Here is a 14,983-nt window from a genome sequence, read left to right on the forward strand (position 1 = left end):
AACATAGTACGAAGCTGTAATCACAGGAGATCTTTATTGCCAATATGTTGAACACGTTATAAAATCAAGTTTAAATAAAGGACAGCGACTGCACATCGTCATCGGTTACAGTCAGTAAAAACGAGTCTAGTACACATCCAGAGAAAGAAGAGTCAATAGCGAGACAGGGACTGAAGCCTATGGAGGCTCAAGAGGAACATCCAATAGAAAAAGGCCTCTCTGTGGGGTTAAAACCACCACCATGTGCTGAACTGGTTGAGATGTCATAACTTAATTTCAAATAGTTTCTGGTTGTAATGACAATTTTTCAAGCAGTTTTGTCCGCTGGGTGCATTCATAACATACTGACTGAAAACATGTCATCCTCTCATTCCTCACTTAAAGGTGACATAAACGAAAAAAAGAAAGGAGAAATGTAAGTGTTTTTGTATAAGCACGGTGCTCCTGGAGAAGATGCATGTATGCCTCATAAATGCTGCTAGCTACCGTGAACTGTATAGCAAAAAAAATCTCCTTATCCTGATTTGATGACATGCAGCGGAATATTTAATTAAAGGCCCATTGCAGTCAAAAACGTGATTTTCCTGTGTTTTATATATATATTTCCACACTGAGGTTGTAATAATACTGTGAAAATGACGATAATACCCTTTTAGTATAAAAGCAGTTTGAAAAGATCGCCTGAAATTTTGGTGGGATGGAGCTTTGGCCTTTCCATGGTGACATCACCATGCAGTAAATTAGTTAATTGACCAATAAGAAAGAGTTCCAAACCGCTCTGAAAAAAGCTAGTTTTCGGTCTCCACTCAGATCACTCCCAGACAGTCATAGCAAAATTGTTGCTTGAGAAATTGCTCTTTGTTAAGAAGCTATTTTTGACCATATTAATTGAAGACAATCACAGTGCTTAATTGTTACCCAGAAATGATTTGATAGAGATAAAAGGTCCAATGCAGCTGTAAAAAAAATAATATATATATATCTTTAATTTAGTGACCTAAAAGAAAACCTTATGAAAACACAAAACTATCATTATTTTGGTCGATATATAACCTTTGATACATATAAAATGTTCTCATGATCATTAGAATAGCAAAAATATACAACCCAAGATTAAATGACCCATATACCATATAAATATTCAACTATTCATGATTTGCAAGCTACTGTAGAGCAATATTAAACATAAATGAAGTGTTCAAAATATGGAAAAACTAAATAAAACATTACATAGTACACTTTTCTGAGAGTAAATGTTTCATTATACTGTATTTTCCCCTTTCTGAGTGGTCCCTGTGAAAAACAACAGATATTGCCCTTTTTCCACATTCACACATTTAAGAAACATAAAGCGAGACTCTGATTGGCTGTACTTTGTCTATCATGTATACATCATGGCGTACTATAATTGTCTAGTCCCACTACTCATCATCACACCTTTGGTTAAAAACAATGGTGATTGATTTGGTTTGATCGCATCAAATTACATACAATCAAAACAGAAAGAAAATGTGTTATGCTAAAAGGAAAGAAGAAAACATTTTATTTGGCACTAAAGCCCCCCACACTGCCTGACAGTTTATTAAAGAAGTTAGCTAGCTCCCTAAGGGGTAACTAGTAAAAGTGGTGATGCAGATATGTCACTCACTCTTTATACTGCTCCTGTAGGTGTGATGAATTCACTAATGTAAGTCACTCTAGATAAGAGCGTCTGCTAAATGACTAAAAAGTCAAATGTTTGTGCACCCACGTGCATGTGTGTATGTATAGTCAGTCAGTCAGTCAGTCAGTCAGTGTGTGTGTGTGTGTGTGTGTGTGTGTGTGTGTGTGTGTGTGTGTGTGTGTGTGTGTGTGTGTGTGTGTGTGTGTGTGTGTGTGTGTGTGTGTGTGTGTGTGTGTGTAGCAGTGGAGGGATTAGTTCAGACACTATTCAGAAAGGGTACGTGGCTGTGAGGCCCTCGTGACCTAGGGGAAAGGGCCCTCTTATAAGGCCTCAAACTCATCGATCCTCTGCTTGGTGTTGCCTGATCGGATCTGCCGCAGGGTCTTGTACTTGTCCCGGCCGGCGCGCACGTTCTCTGTGTGGAGCAGGTCGTTCTGGGTATGCTTAGTGTCGTCACGCGCCTGGGCCAGCTCCGAGCTCAGGGCCTGCATGGAGGAATAAGTCGATGAGTCGACAAGAAGTCAACAAGGGAGGAACAAGCCAAGGACATAAGTCAACAAGAGGACAACAACTTAACTCAAGCTGTACTCAGTCAGAGTAAGAGAGGGAAATGTCCTAGGCTCACCCTGGGCAATAGTGTGGGTGTAGGACAGCAGATATCTATAGGTTGATGTGTTACTAGTAATATAAAATTCAAGACAATGATTTAATGAATGAATGAATGAATGAATGAATCAATCAAGTTATCAATCCATCACTCAACCCATCAACCGATCCCTGCAAACTCGCACGGCTCTCTGCGAACTCCTCTCTCACCATAAGCTGCTTCTGCACGCGCTCGTTCTTCTCGGCCTCAGTGAGGCGCTCCTCCTCCAGGCGGTGGTCGTTGAAGCCCTCGTTCTGCAGTTCGGCGCTGTATGTGCTGTTGTTCTCCTCACTGTCGTGGTCGTTCTGCTCCTCCGCCATAGTCATCACGTCGTGGTTGTCCACGAACATGGGCACCTCCACAAACATGGGGGGAGGGGGCGGCGGAGGAGGGGCCGTCATCACCATGTGAAGCTCCTCCTTGGTCTTCAGCAGGTCGTCCTGGGCCTCCCGGGCCTGCGGGTTGGGAGGGAAAGGGAGGGGGATGGTGGTCACGGCAGTTATTAACACAGAACAGCGTCTGCTTAATGATGTAAATGTAAACACCCTAGAATGCCCCACATTACAATGCAACCTTCAATATCAATAGTAAGTGACTGACTGTGTGTGTGTGGGCACCTGTGTGCGTGTATGCACATCCAATTGTGCGTGCTTGTGGGTGCGTCCATAGGCCCGCATGCGTTTTGTTCACGTGTGTGTGTGGGCGACTCACCCTGTGCTGCCATGTGTCGGCCTCTTCCTCCTTGCGTCTCTTGGCCTCCTCCAGCAGGGCGATCTTAGCCGTGTGCTCGGCCAGCTCTGCGGCCTGATGGAGAGAACAGAAGAGGGGAGAGGGGGGGAGAGGAGAGGACTTAAACATCTGGGCGAGAGAAGGAAGACGACAGAGGAGGTGGAGGGCTACAGGCCACAGACAGTAAGGGTACAGTAGACAAAGGACTACAAGTCTGTGGGAGGGGATGGAGAGAAAGAGAGGGGTGTAGGGGATAGTGTGGAGGAGGACTACAGGTTTTAGTAAAAGGTGAACATTAGGACAGAGATGGATGGACACTGTGGGTGTGGGGAATGTATAAAAGTCACCTTACAGAAGAGAAAAAGGAGAAGCTGAGAGTACTGTGGTGCAGTAGAGTGAGTAGGCCAGAGTTCAGTCTGTCTCAACATGTGCTGGAGCTAATAATCTGGTGATGAGGTATAATGACCAGTGTGGGCCACCATGGTTTGATTTGATTTATTAGGATCCCCATTAACTGACGCCAATGGCAACATCTAGTCTTACTTGGGTCTGACACGGCAGACAAAATATTTTAAAATGTACATACGTGTGTGTGCATCTATCAGTTACACATACATGTCAGTACATACACACAAGTAGGGCACATGGGGGAGAGGCGTTGTGCCGTGAGGTGCTGCTTTATTTGTTTGTTTTTTAACCAGGTTTGCTGTTCACTTGCACTATATAAGATGGAAGGGAGTTCCATGCACTCATGGCTCTGTATAATATTGTACGTTTCCTTGAATTTGTTCTGGACCTGGGGACTGTGAAAAGACCCCTGGTGGCATGTCTTGTGGGGTAAGTGTGTGTGGCAGTGCTGTGTGTAAATTGACTATGCAAACAATTTGGAATTTCCAACACATTAATGTTTCTTATAAAAACAAGAAGTGACGCAGTCAGTCTTTCCTCAACTCTTAGCTAAGAGACTGGCATGCATAGTATTAATATTAGCCCTCTGATTACAATGAAGAGCAAGACATACCGCTTTGTTCTGGGCCAGCTGCAGCTTAACTAGGTCTTTCTTTGCAGCATTTGACCATATGACTGGACAATATTCAAGATAAGATAAAACTACAGCCTGTAGGACTTGCTTTGTGGAGTGTGGTGTCAAAAAAGAAGAGCGTCTCCTTATTACGGACAGACCTCTCCCCATCTTTACAACCATTTAATCTATATGTTTTGACCACGACAGTTTACAATCTAAGGTAACACCAAGTAATTTAGTCTCCTCAACTTGTTCAACAGCCACACCATTCATTAGCAGATTCAGCTGAGGTCTAGAACTTAGGGAATGATTTGTACCACATACAATGCTCTTAGTTTTAGAGACGTTCAGGACCAGTTTATTACTGGCCAACTATTCCAAAACAGACTGCAACTCTGTTAAGGGTTTCATTTGACTTCATTAGCTGTGGTTGCTGATGCATATATGGTTGAATCATCAGCATACATGAACACACATGCTTTGTTTAATGCCAGTGGCAGTTCATTGGTAAAAATTGAAAAGAGTAGAGGGCCTAAAGAGCTGCCCGTGGTACACCACACTTTACATGTTTGACATTAGAGAAGCTTCCATTAAAGAAAACTCTCTGAGTTCTATTATATAGACAGCTCTGAATCCACGATATGTCAGAGGTAGAAAAACCATAACACATAAGTTCTCAACAACAGGTTATGGTCAATAATATCAAAGGCTGCACTGATATCTAACAGTACAGCTCCCACAATCATCTTCTTATTAAATTCTTTCAACCAATCATAAGTCATTTGTGTAAGTACATGTTGAGTGCATGCTGAAAGTCTGTTGTTCATTTGTTTACAGAGAAATAGCATTGTATTTGGTCAAACACCATTTTTTCCAACAGTTTGCTAAGAGCTGGCAGCAAGCTGATAGGTCTGCTGTTAGAACCTCTGGTCTGCTAGCCTCCCTACCTCTACGGAAGCACAGTTCCCGCTCAGCCCAGTCAAAGCTATTCGCTGCTCTGGTACCCCAATGGTGGAACAAGCTCCCCCACGACGCCAGGACAGCGGAGTCACTGACCACCTTCAGGAGACACTTGAAACCCTACCTCTTTAAGGAATACCTGGAATAGTATAATAGTAATCCTTCTACCCCCCCTTTACTACCATTGTCTTTTGTCTAAACTAACACCTGACTTATTTCACCTGCCAGCACTGACTTGTTTAAAGAAATGTACTTATTATGATCAACATGTAGTTGTCCCTGATTGCACCGACTTTGCTCACAGCTGCTTGTTTGAAGAAGTGTACTTACTGTGATCAAGATGTGGTTGTCCCACTGGCTATCCTAAGTTAAATGCACCAATTTGTAAGTCGCTCTGGATAAGAGCGTCTGCTAAATGACTTAAATGTAAAAGACTGCTTTACCACTATTGGGTAGACTTTGGCTTCCCTCCTGGCCTGAGGACAAATAGTCCAGGTAGCCATTTGATTAGCTGTTAAGGAGTCTTATGGCTTGGGGGTAGAAGCTGTTAAGAATCCTTTTGGACCTAGACTTGGCGCTCCGGTACCGCTTGCCGTGCTGGAGTCTGACAATTGTTAGGGCCTTCCTCTGACACCGTCTGGTATAGAGGTCCTGGATGGCAGGAAGCTTGGCCCCAGTTATGTACTGGGCCGTACGCACTACCCTCTGTAGTGCCTTGCGGTCGGAGGCCGAGCAGTTGCCATACCAGGCAGTGATGCAACCAGTCAGGATGCTCTCGATGGTGCAGCTGTATAACTTTTTGAGGATCTGAAGACCCATGCCAAATATTTTCAGTCTCCTGAGGGGGAATAAGCTTTGTCGGGCCCTCTTCACGACTGTCTTGGTGTGTTTGGACAATGATAGTTTGTTGGTGATGGACACCAAGGAACATGAAGCTCTCAACCTGCTCCACTACAGTCCCATCGATGAGAATGGGGGCGTGCTCGGCCCTCTTCTTTTTCTTGTAGTCCACAATCATCTTCTTTGTCTTGATCACATTGAGGGAGAGGTTGTTATCCTGGCACCACATGGCCAGGTTTCTGACCTCCTCCCTATAGGCTCTCATCGTTGTCGGTGATCAGGCCTACCAATGTTGTGTCGTCTGCAAACTTAATGATGGTGTTGGAGTCGTGCCTGGCCATGCAGTCATGGGTGAACAGGGAGTACAGGAGGGGACTGAGCACACACCGTGAGGGGCCCCCGTGTTGAGGATCAGCGTGGCAGATGTGTTGTTACCTACACTTACCACCTGGGGGCGGCCCGTCAGGAAGTTCAGGATCCAGTTGCAGAGGGAGGTGTTTAGTCCCAGGTTCCTTAGCTTAGTGATGAGCTTTGAGGGCACTATGGTGTTGAACGCTGAGCTGTAGTCAATGAATAACATTCTCACGTATGTGTTCCTTTTGTCCAGGTGGGAAAGGGCAGTGTGGAGTGCAATAGAGATTGCATCATCTGTGGATCTGTTGTGGCAGTATGCAAATTGGAGTGGGTCTAGGGTTTCTGGGATAATGGTGTTGACGTGAGCCATGACCAGCCTTTCAAAGCATTTCATGTCTACAAACGTGAGTGCTATGGGTCGGTAGTCATTTAGGCAGGTTACCTTAGCGTTCTTGGGCACAGGGACTATGCTGGTCTGCTTGAAACATGTTGGTATTACAGACTCAGCCAGGGACAGGTTGAAAATGTCAGTGAAGACGTCCTGGTAATACATCTGGCCCTGCGGCCTTGTGAATGTTGACCTGTTTAAAGGTCTTACTCACATCGGCTACGGAGAGCGTGATCACACAGTCGTCCGGAACAGCTGACGCTCTCATGCATGCTTCAGTGTTGCTCGTGTCACTGGACAGCTCGCGGCTGTGCTTCCCTTTGTAGTCTGTAATAGTTTGCAAGCCCTGCCACATCCGACGAGCGTCTGAGCCGGTGTAGTACAATTCAATCTTAGTCCTGTATTGATGCTCTGAGGGCATAGCGGGATTTCTTATAAGCGTCCTGGTTAGAGTCCCGCTCCTTTAAAGCAGCAGCTATACCCTTTAGCTCAGTGCGGATGTTGCCTGTAATCCATGGCTTCTGGTTGGGGTATGTACGTACGGTCACTATGGGGACGATGTCATCGATGCACTTATTGATGAAGCCAGTGACTGATGTGGTGTACTCCTCAATGCCATCGGAAGAATCCCGGAACATATTCCAGTCTGTGCTAGCAAAACAGTCCTGTAGCTTAGCATCTGTGTCATCTGATCACTTCTTTATTGACCGAGTCACTGGTGCTTCCTGCTTTAGTTTTTGCTTGTAAGCAGGAATCAGGAGGATAAGAGTTATGGTCAGATTTGCCAAATGGAGGGCGAGGGAGAGCTTTGTACGCATCTCTGTGTGTGGAGTAAAGGTGGTCTAGAGTTTTTTTCCTCTGGTTGCACATTTAACATGCTGGTAGAAATGAGGTCAAACGGATTTAAGTTTCCCTGCATTGAAGTCCCCGGCCACTAGGAGTGCCACCTCTGGTTGAGCGTTTTCCTGTTTGCTTATGGCCTTATACAGCTCATTGAGTGCGGTCTTTAGTGCCAGCATCGGTTTGTGGTGGTAAATAGACAGCTACGAAAAATATAGATGAAAACTCTCTTGGTAAATAGTGTGGTCTACAGCTTATCATGAGATACTCTACCTCAGGCGAGCAAAACCTTGAGACTTCCTTAATATTAGATTTCGTGCACCAGCTGTTGTTTACAAATATACACAGACAGCCACCCCTTGTCTTACCGGAGGCAGCTGTTCTATCTTGGCGATGCAGTGTATATCCTGCCAGCTGTATGTTATCCATGTCGTCGTTCAGTCAAGAGTCGGTGAAACAGTTTTTAATGTCCCGTTGGTAGGATATTCGTGATCGTAGTTCATCTATTTTGTTATCCAATGATTGTACGTTGGCTAATAGGACTGATGGTAGAGGCAGATTACCCACTCGCCGTCAGATCCTTACAAGGTACCCGACCTACGTCCCAGATATCTGTCTCTTTCTCATGCGAATGACGGAGTTTTGGGCCTTGTCGGGTGTCTGAAGAAAATCCTTCGCTTCCGACTAGTTAAAGAAAAAATCTTTGTTAAGTAGGAAGTGAGTAATCGCTGCCCTGATGTCCAGAAGCTATTTTCGGTCATAAGAGACGGTGGCAGAAACATTATGCACAAAATAAGTTAGTTACAAATAACAAAGAAATACAAACAATATCACAATTGGTTAGGAGCATGTAAAAAAAATCTCCAGCGCCATTCTTTTTTAATCAGTTTGTGTGTAAGTGTGTGTGTGTGCTGCGGGGTTGAAGCTACGAACCCGTAGGCTTGGCTCTCTCATCCCTTCCAGGCTTTTCAGAGCGAGGGTGGACAATGAGCCTCAAGGACTTACAGATTGCTGTCATCTTGCCGTTCTCCTGTTTAAACTCATCAAGCTGACCCTGCGAGAACTGCAAACAGTTCTTCAGGTCCTGGACCTCTCTGGTCAGGTCATCCATTATTTTATTAGTTGACTCCATCAGTATTTGGACAAAACACTTGAAACTATTTTCTTGTTGTTGTAACAACTGCTTGTAGAACCTGTGATCTGGAGACACCACTGTCCTCAACGGTACTCCCGCCAGCTTTGGTCTTTGTCATGGTAGCAACGTAGGTTACGCTGTTACTCCTCACAGTTCCAGACAGGGCAGGTCGCAAGGAAGATTGAAAACAACAAAACCAAACAGCACCAGAGAGTGGAGAGTCCTATAGTTGTGGTCAAATACAGTGGGGAAAAAAAGTATTTAGTCAGCCACCAATTGTGCAAGTTCTCCCACTTAAAAAGATGAGAGAGGCCTGTAATTTTCATCATAGGTACACGTCAACTATGACAGACAAAATGAGAAAAAAAAAATCCAGAAAATCACATTGTAGGATTTTTAATGAATTTATTTGCAAATTATGGTGGAAAATAAGTATTTGGTCAATAACAAAAGTTTCTCAATACTTTGTTATATACCCTTTGTTGGCAATGACACAGGTCAAACGTTTTCTGTAAGTCTTCACAAGGTTTTCACACACTGTTGCTGGTATTTTGGCCCATTCCTCCATGCAGATCTCCTCTAGAGCAGTGATGTTTTGGGGCTGTCGCTGGGCAACACGGACTTTCAACTCCCTCCAAAGATTTTCTATGGGGTTGAGATCTGGAGACTGGCTAGGCCACTCCAGGACCTTGAAATGCTTCTTACGAAGCCACTCCTTCGTTGCCCGGGCGGTGTGTTTGGGATCATTGTCATGCTAAAAGACCCAGCCACGGTTCATCTTCAATGCCCTTGCTGATGGAAGGAGGTTTTCACTCAAAATCTCACGATACATGGCCCCATTCATTCTTTCCTTTACACGGATCAGTCGTCCTGGTCCCTTTGCAGAAAAACAGCCCCAAAGCATGATGTTTCCAACCCCATGCTTCACAGTAGGTATGGTGTTCTTTGGATGCAACTCAGCATTCTTTGTCCTTCAAACACGACGAGTTGAGTTTTTACCAAAAAGTTATATTTTGGTTTCATCTGACCATATGACATTCTCCCAATCCTCTTCTGGATCATCCAAATGCACTCTAGCAAACTTCAGACGGGCCTGGACATGTACTGGCTTAAGCAAGGGGACACGTCTGGCACTGCAGGATTTGAGTCCCTGGCGGCGTAGTGTGTTACTGATGGTAGGCTTTGTTACTTTGGTCCCAGCTCTCTGCAGGTCATTCACTAGGTCCCCCCGTGTGGTTCTGGGATTTTTGCTCACCGTTCTTGTGATCATTTTGACCCCACGGGGTGAGATCTTGCGTGGAGCCCCAGATCGAGGGAGATTATCAGTGGTCTTGTATGTCTTCCATTTCCTAATAATTGATCCCACAGTTGATTTCTTCAAACCAAGCTGCTTACCTATTGCAGATTCAGTCTTCCCAGCCTGGTGCAGGTCTACAATTTTGTTTCTGGTGTCCTTTGACAGCTCTTTGGTCTTGGCCATAGTGGAGTTTGGAGTGTGACTGTTTGAGGTTGTGGACAGGTGTCTTTTATACTGATAACAAGTTCAAACAGGTGCCATTAATACAGGTAACGAGTGGAGGACAGAGGAGCCTCTTAAAGAAGAAGTTACAGGTCTGTGAGAGCCAGAAATCTTGCTTGTTTGTAGGTGACCAAATACTTATTTTCCACCATAATTTGCAAATAAATTCATTAAAAATCCTACAATGTGATTTTCCAGATTTTTTTTTCTCAATTTGTCTGTCATAGTTGACGTGTACCTATGATGAAAATTACAGGCCTCTCTCATCTTTTTAAGTGGGAGAACTTGCACAATTGGTGGCTGACTAAATACTTTTTTCCCCCACTGTATATTGGCACCCTTGCACGATTCAGTATCTCTTCTCAAATAAATTGGAATTGAAAAAACGTTTGGTGTTCACACGTGTATTTGTTTGATTTACAACTGCACAGGACCAAGAAATACAAAATCGAAACTAAAATTATGATTTTTCAAAAGTAAAAAAAAAATGCCTTGATTGAAATGAATTTGGTTGGAGGTGTGTAATTTCTCACCTGTGGTAAGTTGCAGGTGCCTACAGGGTAACAATAGCCATTCAACCAGTTTTGAAAATAGAAAACAGAACATTATGCTCCAATACACTCCATTGTAAAGTGCAAAGGTGCCAAAATATTTCACCGCAACACTGTACATTAGAGTACAAGTGCTCAGTGTAGGGCTCAGCACTTCAGGACCTGGGGTAGAGCTGGTCATTTATCAGAGAGTGCGACTGTCATCTTGGATCTCCATTCTCTACATGGATCTTGATGAAAGTTGGACAGAGCAGGGAGGTCAGAGGAGAGCTCTGAGTCTGAATAGCCTCCAAGGAGATGAGGGGGCCTCGCTCCAGGGTGAAGTTTAGGATCAGCTTCCACTCCCGCAATCTTAACCTTAAAAGGTTAAACTCCACCACTTTTCAACCTACTTTTCATTATCTCCAGCACAATACCAGTGTCATTTCTAAATTTTGTAGTAGAAAAAAAAAAGTTAAAAAGTTCTACCCGATGACATCATCATAAGCTTAAACATTTTAAAAACAGTGATTTTCAAACACTGAGTTTCGCAATGACGTGTGTAGAAAAAAATAACTCCCTTGGGCTAGAAACTCGTTGTAGGTTTTGAAAATCACTGTTTTTTACTTTTAATCCTACCCTGTGATGTCACAGAGAAGCATTTTTTTTATTATATTTTTAACCTCAGATCATAGAAATGTGACACATATGTAGACACTGGTCTGGTGCTGGAGATGATGAATATGAGGTTGAAAAGGGGTGGAATTGCCCTTTAACCTTTAGCGGGGAAAATGTCTAACTGACCCACGATCAGCGTCTAGGGGCAACTCCATCCTACTCCAGGTGGCCTCTGTCTGCAATGCACCAAAACAATGTCTGTGACTGACTGGTTTTCACCAGAGCCAACCAAGCAAGGGTTCTGAATACACACTGTGTCTGTTGTCGCAGTGTGTGTGTGTGTGAAATCTAGGGTTGTAAATACTGCACGCACACACAAAGCCCAGCACAAAAGCACGACACACACAGTGTGGATGTTTGACCATAAAACACCACCTGTGAAGTGTGCTGTAAAATTGGTGGCTGGCTGAAAAAGGCCCAACACAGCCTCCATTGAAAACACTCAACAGGTTGCTAGGCTAGAGTGGTGCTTAGTCACTGGAGCTTCCAGTATACCTAGTTAAAGCTGAGGAGATTGAGGAAAAACAGATGATAATGTTGCAGTGTTCATACTAGTAGGGCCTATAGGGGTCATGATAATGCAATACATATTTGGGGAAAGCCCTATTAGTGCAAATACATCTGTGCTTCTACATCTGCATTGTTGGCTCTTTGGCGTTTTAGGCTGGGTTTCTGTATAAGCACTTTGTGACATCTGCTTTATAAATACATTTGATTGATTTAAAATATATTGTAGCCTACATTACTGTTTATTGTCCATCCTGTTGCCTAGTCACTTTATCCCTACCTATATGTACATATCTACCTCAACTACCTCGTACCCCTGCACATCGACTCAGTACTGGCACCCTGTGTATATAGCCAAGTTATCATTACTCATCGTGTATTTATCTGGTGTCTTTATCCGTTTATCATGACAAAGGGCTCTGTTATGGGGTTTGTTCAGAGTGGCTGTCGTCTAACTTGTCCCTATCAAAACAGACTCAGTGTTCCACTGTCGATAGCCTAGTGAGAGCACACTTCACCCTGGTCTACAGGTTTCCTGTCAGGCCTGTTAAAGTGACCCTGAGGGTGGTCTGGTGCAGAGCAGGGTAGGCGCTGTCTGGCATAATGGGATGCGCTCCAGTTTTACGGTGGTGAAGGACATTATTACGATGTCTTGAGGAGCAGTCTGGTACAGGTTTTGTTTGCTCTTTAGTGCTGAACAGCGGTTATTTCAGCTCTACACAGTTCGCTGCAGTGAGGTGTAGTTCGGAGTTGTATATGCTAAAGAGGTGGTGCCTAGGCTTTAGCTCAGTGGGCTAACTGTCTTGTGGCGTGCAGGAGAAGACCTGAGTTCGAACTCTGGTCGGTCACATATAGATACATAAGTCTATTTCAGCATGTACAGTATAGGTCCATTTCAGCATGTACAGTATAGTACAGTGTAGTACAGTGTAGTAGGGTTATAGTGGCGTTTCAATTGGCTGTGACATGGTAGTGCTAAAGGACAGCTTAGCAAGGTTATTGGGGGGTTGTGACATGTTTGTAACATGGTTGTAACATGGTTGTGTGGTGGTTCTCACCAGCTGCTCCTGGTTGTGCATCTGGTCCTGGGCGTGGCGGGCCAGCTCCTCCTTGGCCAGCAGGGCGGCCTGACGCTCAGCCTCCAGGCGGGCCGCCTCGTCCTCCGCCATCCTCCTCTCCACCTCCAGCTGCGTGGCACGTTGCATCTGCTCCTGGAGGTCTGGAGAGGAGAGACCGAGAGACAGAGGTGAGACACACAAACAATGACGCGCGCGTGTATTGTGAGATTTTATATTCTGTGCAACGTGTTATGCTGACTAGGGCAATAAAGACGACCTGGAAGACACCCAAACACACATGCTACTCATGCAGGTCAGACACACAGAGCCTCAAAGAGATAAGAGTGACACTGACAGGAATAGACAGATAAAAGACAGATACGCCTCTGCGAGACAGAGATATTTCTAACCCAATATACATTCAGTGTGAGGCACACAGATGCACATAGCTACACTGAGAAACACATACAGAACAAGATGAACACTACAACCACATGTAGCAAACATGAGTTTCCTAACAACTCTCTAGCATTACACAGAGAGAACTGTGTAATGTAGCTCAGTTGGTAGAGCATGGCGCTTGCAACGCCAGGGTTGTGGGTTCGTTTCCCACGGGGGGCCAGTATGAAAAATGTATGCACTCACTAACTGTAAGTCGCTCTGGATAAGAGCGTCTGCTAAATGACTAAAATGTAAAATGAAAAAACTGTCACAGCTCCCTGCATTACTAACTGATAGACCAGGGGTACTCAAATATTATCCTAGGAGGTCCAAAGTACTGCTGATTGTCTGTTCTACCTAATCATTAATTGCACCCACCTGGTATGCCCGGTCTAACTCAGTTCCTGATTAGAGGGGAAGAATGGAAAAAAAGCAGTGGTCCAGATTTGAATTTGAGGGTGATAGACCAATAACCAAGTGAAAATTCTGCCCTGCATAAACCTCCAAATTACACTACATGTCCAGTACTGCAAACTGCTGTAAAAAAAAAAAAAATTTAAAAAAGAAGGACAAAGGACCGACCTCTGCAGCGGGCCTTCAAAAACGAAGTACAAAATATTACAAACTTACAATTGCAAAACACACCACTATCAAACCATCAGGCACTTACTGTAGTTACATGGCTGCTCTACTTCCATGGTGTATCCGTAAACCCTTTCCACAGCTATATTCATGCAAATACTAATCCTGTGCGCCACGTAAATCCGACAGACCGCACTATATGGTAAAGACTGAATGGCGATGAACCCTGAATAGAGGGTTACAAACAAAGGTCGATGAGGAATGCCTTATCAGCCCGATTGCTGATATCTAACCCTGTAAAAACGGTACCGCCGGGCTATCTAAGGTCCACAGTGACAAAGTCACACATAGCACAATGCCACCTGTTTATTACCTCTGAATTGAAACAACCAGAGTAGTAAAACTATTGAAATGCAAATTGTCATCAACTGAGAACCATTTTCTCAAATATCGTTACTGTTTTAAGCTCTCTTTTATATGCGGCATAAAAATGATGCACGCACGTATAAAGTATGAACGCACACCAACACACACACAAATTCCACAGGTACACACACACTCTCTCTCTCTTCCCCCCCCCATTTCTTTCTTTCTCACACACATGGACGCACACACACACCCACCTCAAATCAAATTTGATTTGCCACATGCGCCGAATACAACAGGTGTAGACCTTCCAGTGAAATGCTCACTTACAAGCCCTTAACCAACAATGCAGTTTTTTAAGATGGATAAGTATAAAATAGCAAACAATCCCATTTAGGTGATAAATGTGCTCTGGGTGACCCTAGTGTCCTCCCCAGTCAGACCCTGTTCTCCCTCGGTCCTACCTTTCTCTGCCTTCTTGGTCTTCTCCTCAAACTGGTAGAGCCTCATCATCAGCTCCTGCTTCTCTCGCTCCATCTGCTCCTTCTCTTTCTCGATGGCCTCCCTCTTCTTCTTCTCGTTCTCCAGCTGGGTCCTGCAGATAAGAGAGGGCCGGTGTGAGCCACAAAGAGGGGCTGACGTGTGCTGGCTAATAAACTATTCAACTGGCCCCTCTCGCAGTGTGTGAGAGCACACACTGATTTTACGCACATTGAGTAGAGA

At 44.4% G+C, this 14,983-nt stretch overlaps 1 protein-coding gene across 1 annotated transcript in view; it reads right to left on the reverse strand.

Moving 5' to 3' along the window:
• Positions 1–15: 15 nt before the first annotated feature.
• Positions 16–14,983, reverse strand: part of LOC311106368 (ezrin-like) — a 59,882-nt gene continuing 44,914 nt past the window's right edge. Inside the window, exons 11-15 of the mRNA XM_084148702.1 lie at positions 14,725–14,855; positions 12,872–13,032; positions 3,021–3,113; positions 2,480–2,764; positions 16–2,148 (exon numbers count right to left, since the gene is read on the reverse strand). Of these exons, the coding sequence (XP_084004828.1) occupies positions 1,984–2,148; positions 2,480–2,764; positions 3,021–3,113; positions 12,872–13,032; positions 14,725–14,855 (835 nt within the window). The 3' untranslated portion in view covers positions 16–1,983. The remainder of the gene's footprint in view (positions 2,149–2,479; positions 2,765–3,020; positions 3,114–12,871; positions 13,033–14,724; positions 14,856–14,983) is intronic.

This window comes from Coregonus lavaretus, assembly GCF_964263955.1.
Source record: "Coregonus lavaretus genome assembly, chromosome: 31".
Taxonomy (NCBI): Eukaryota; Metazoa; Chordata; class Actinopteri; order Salmoniformes; family Salmonidae; genus Coregonus; species Coregonus lavaretus.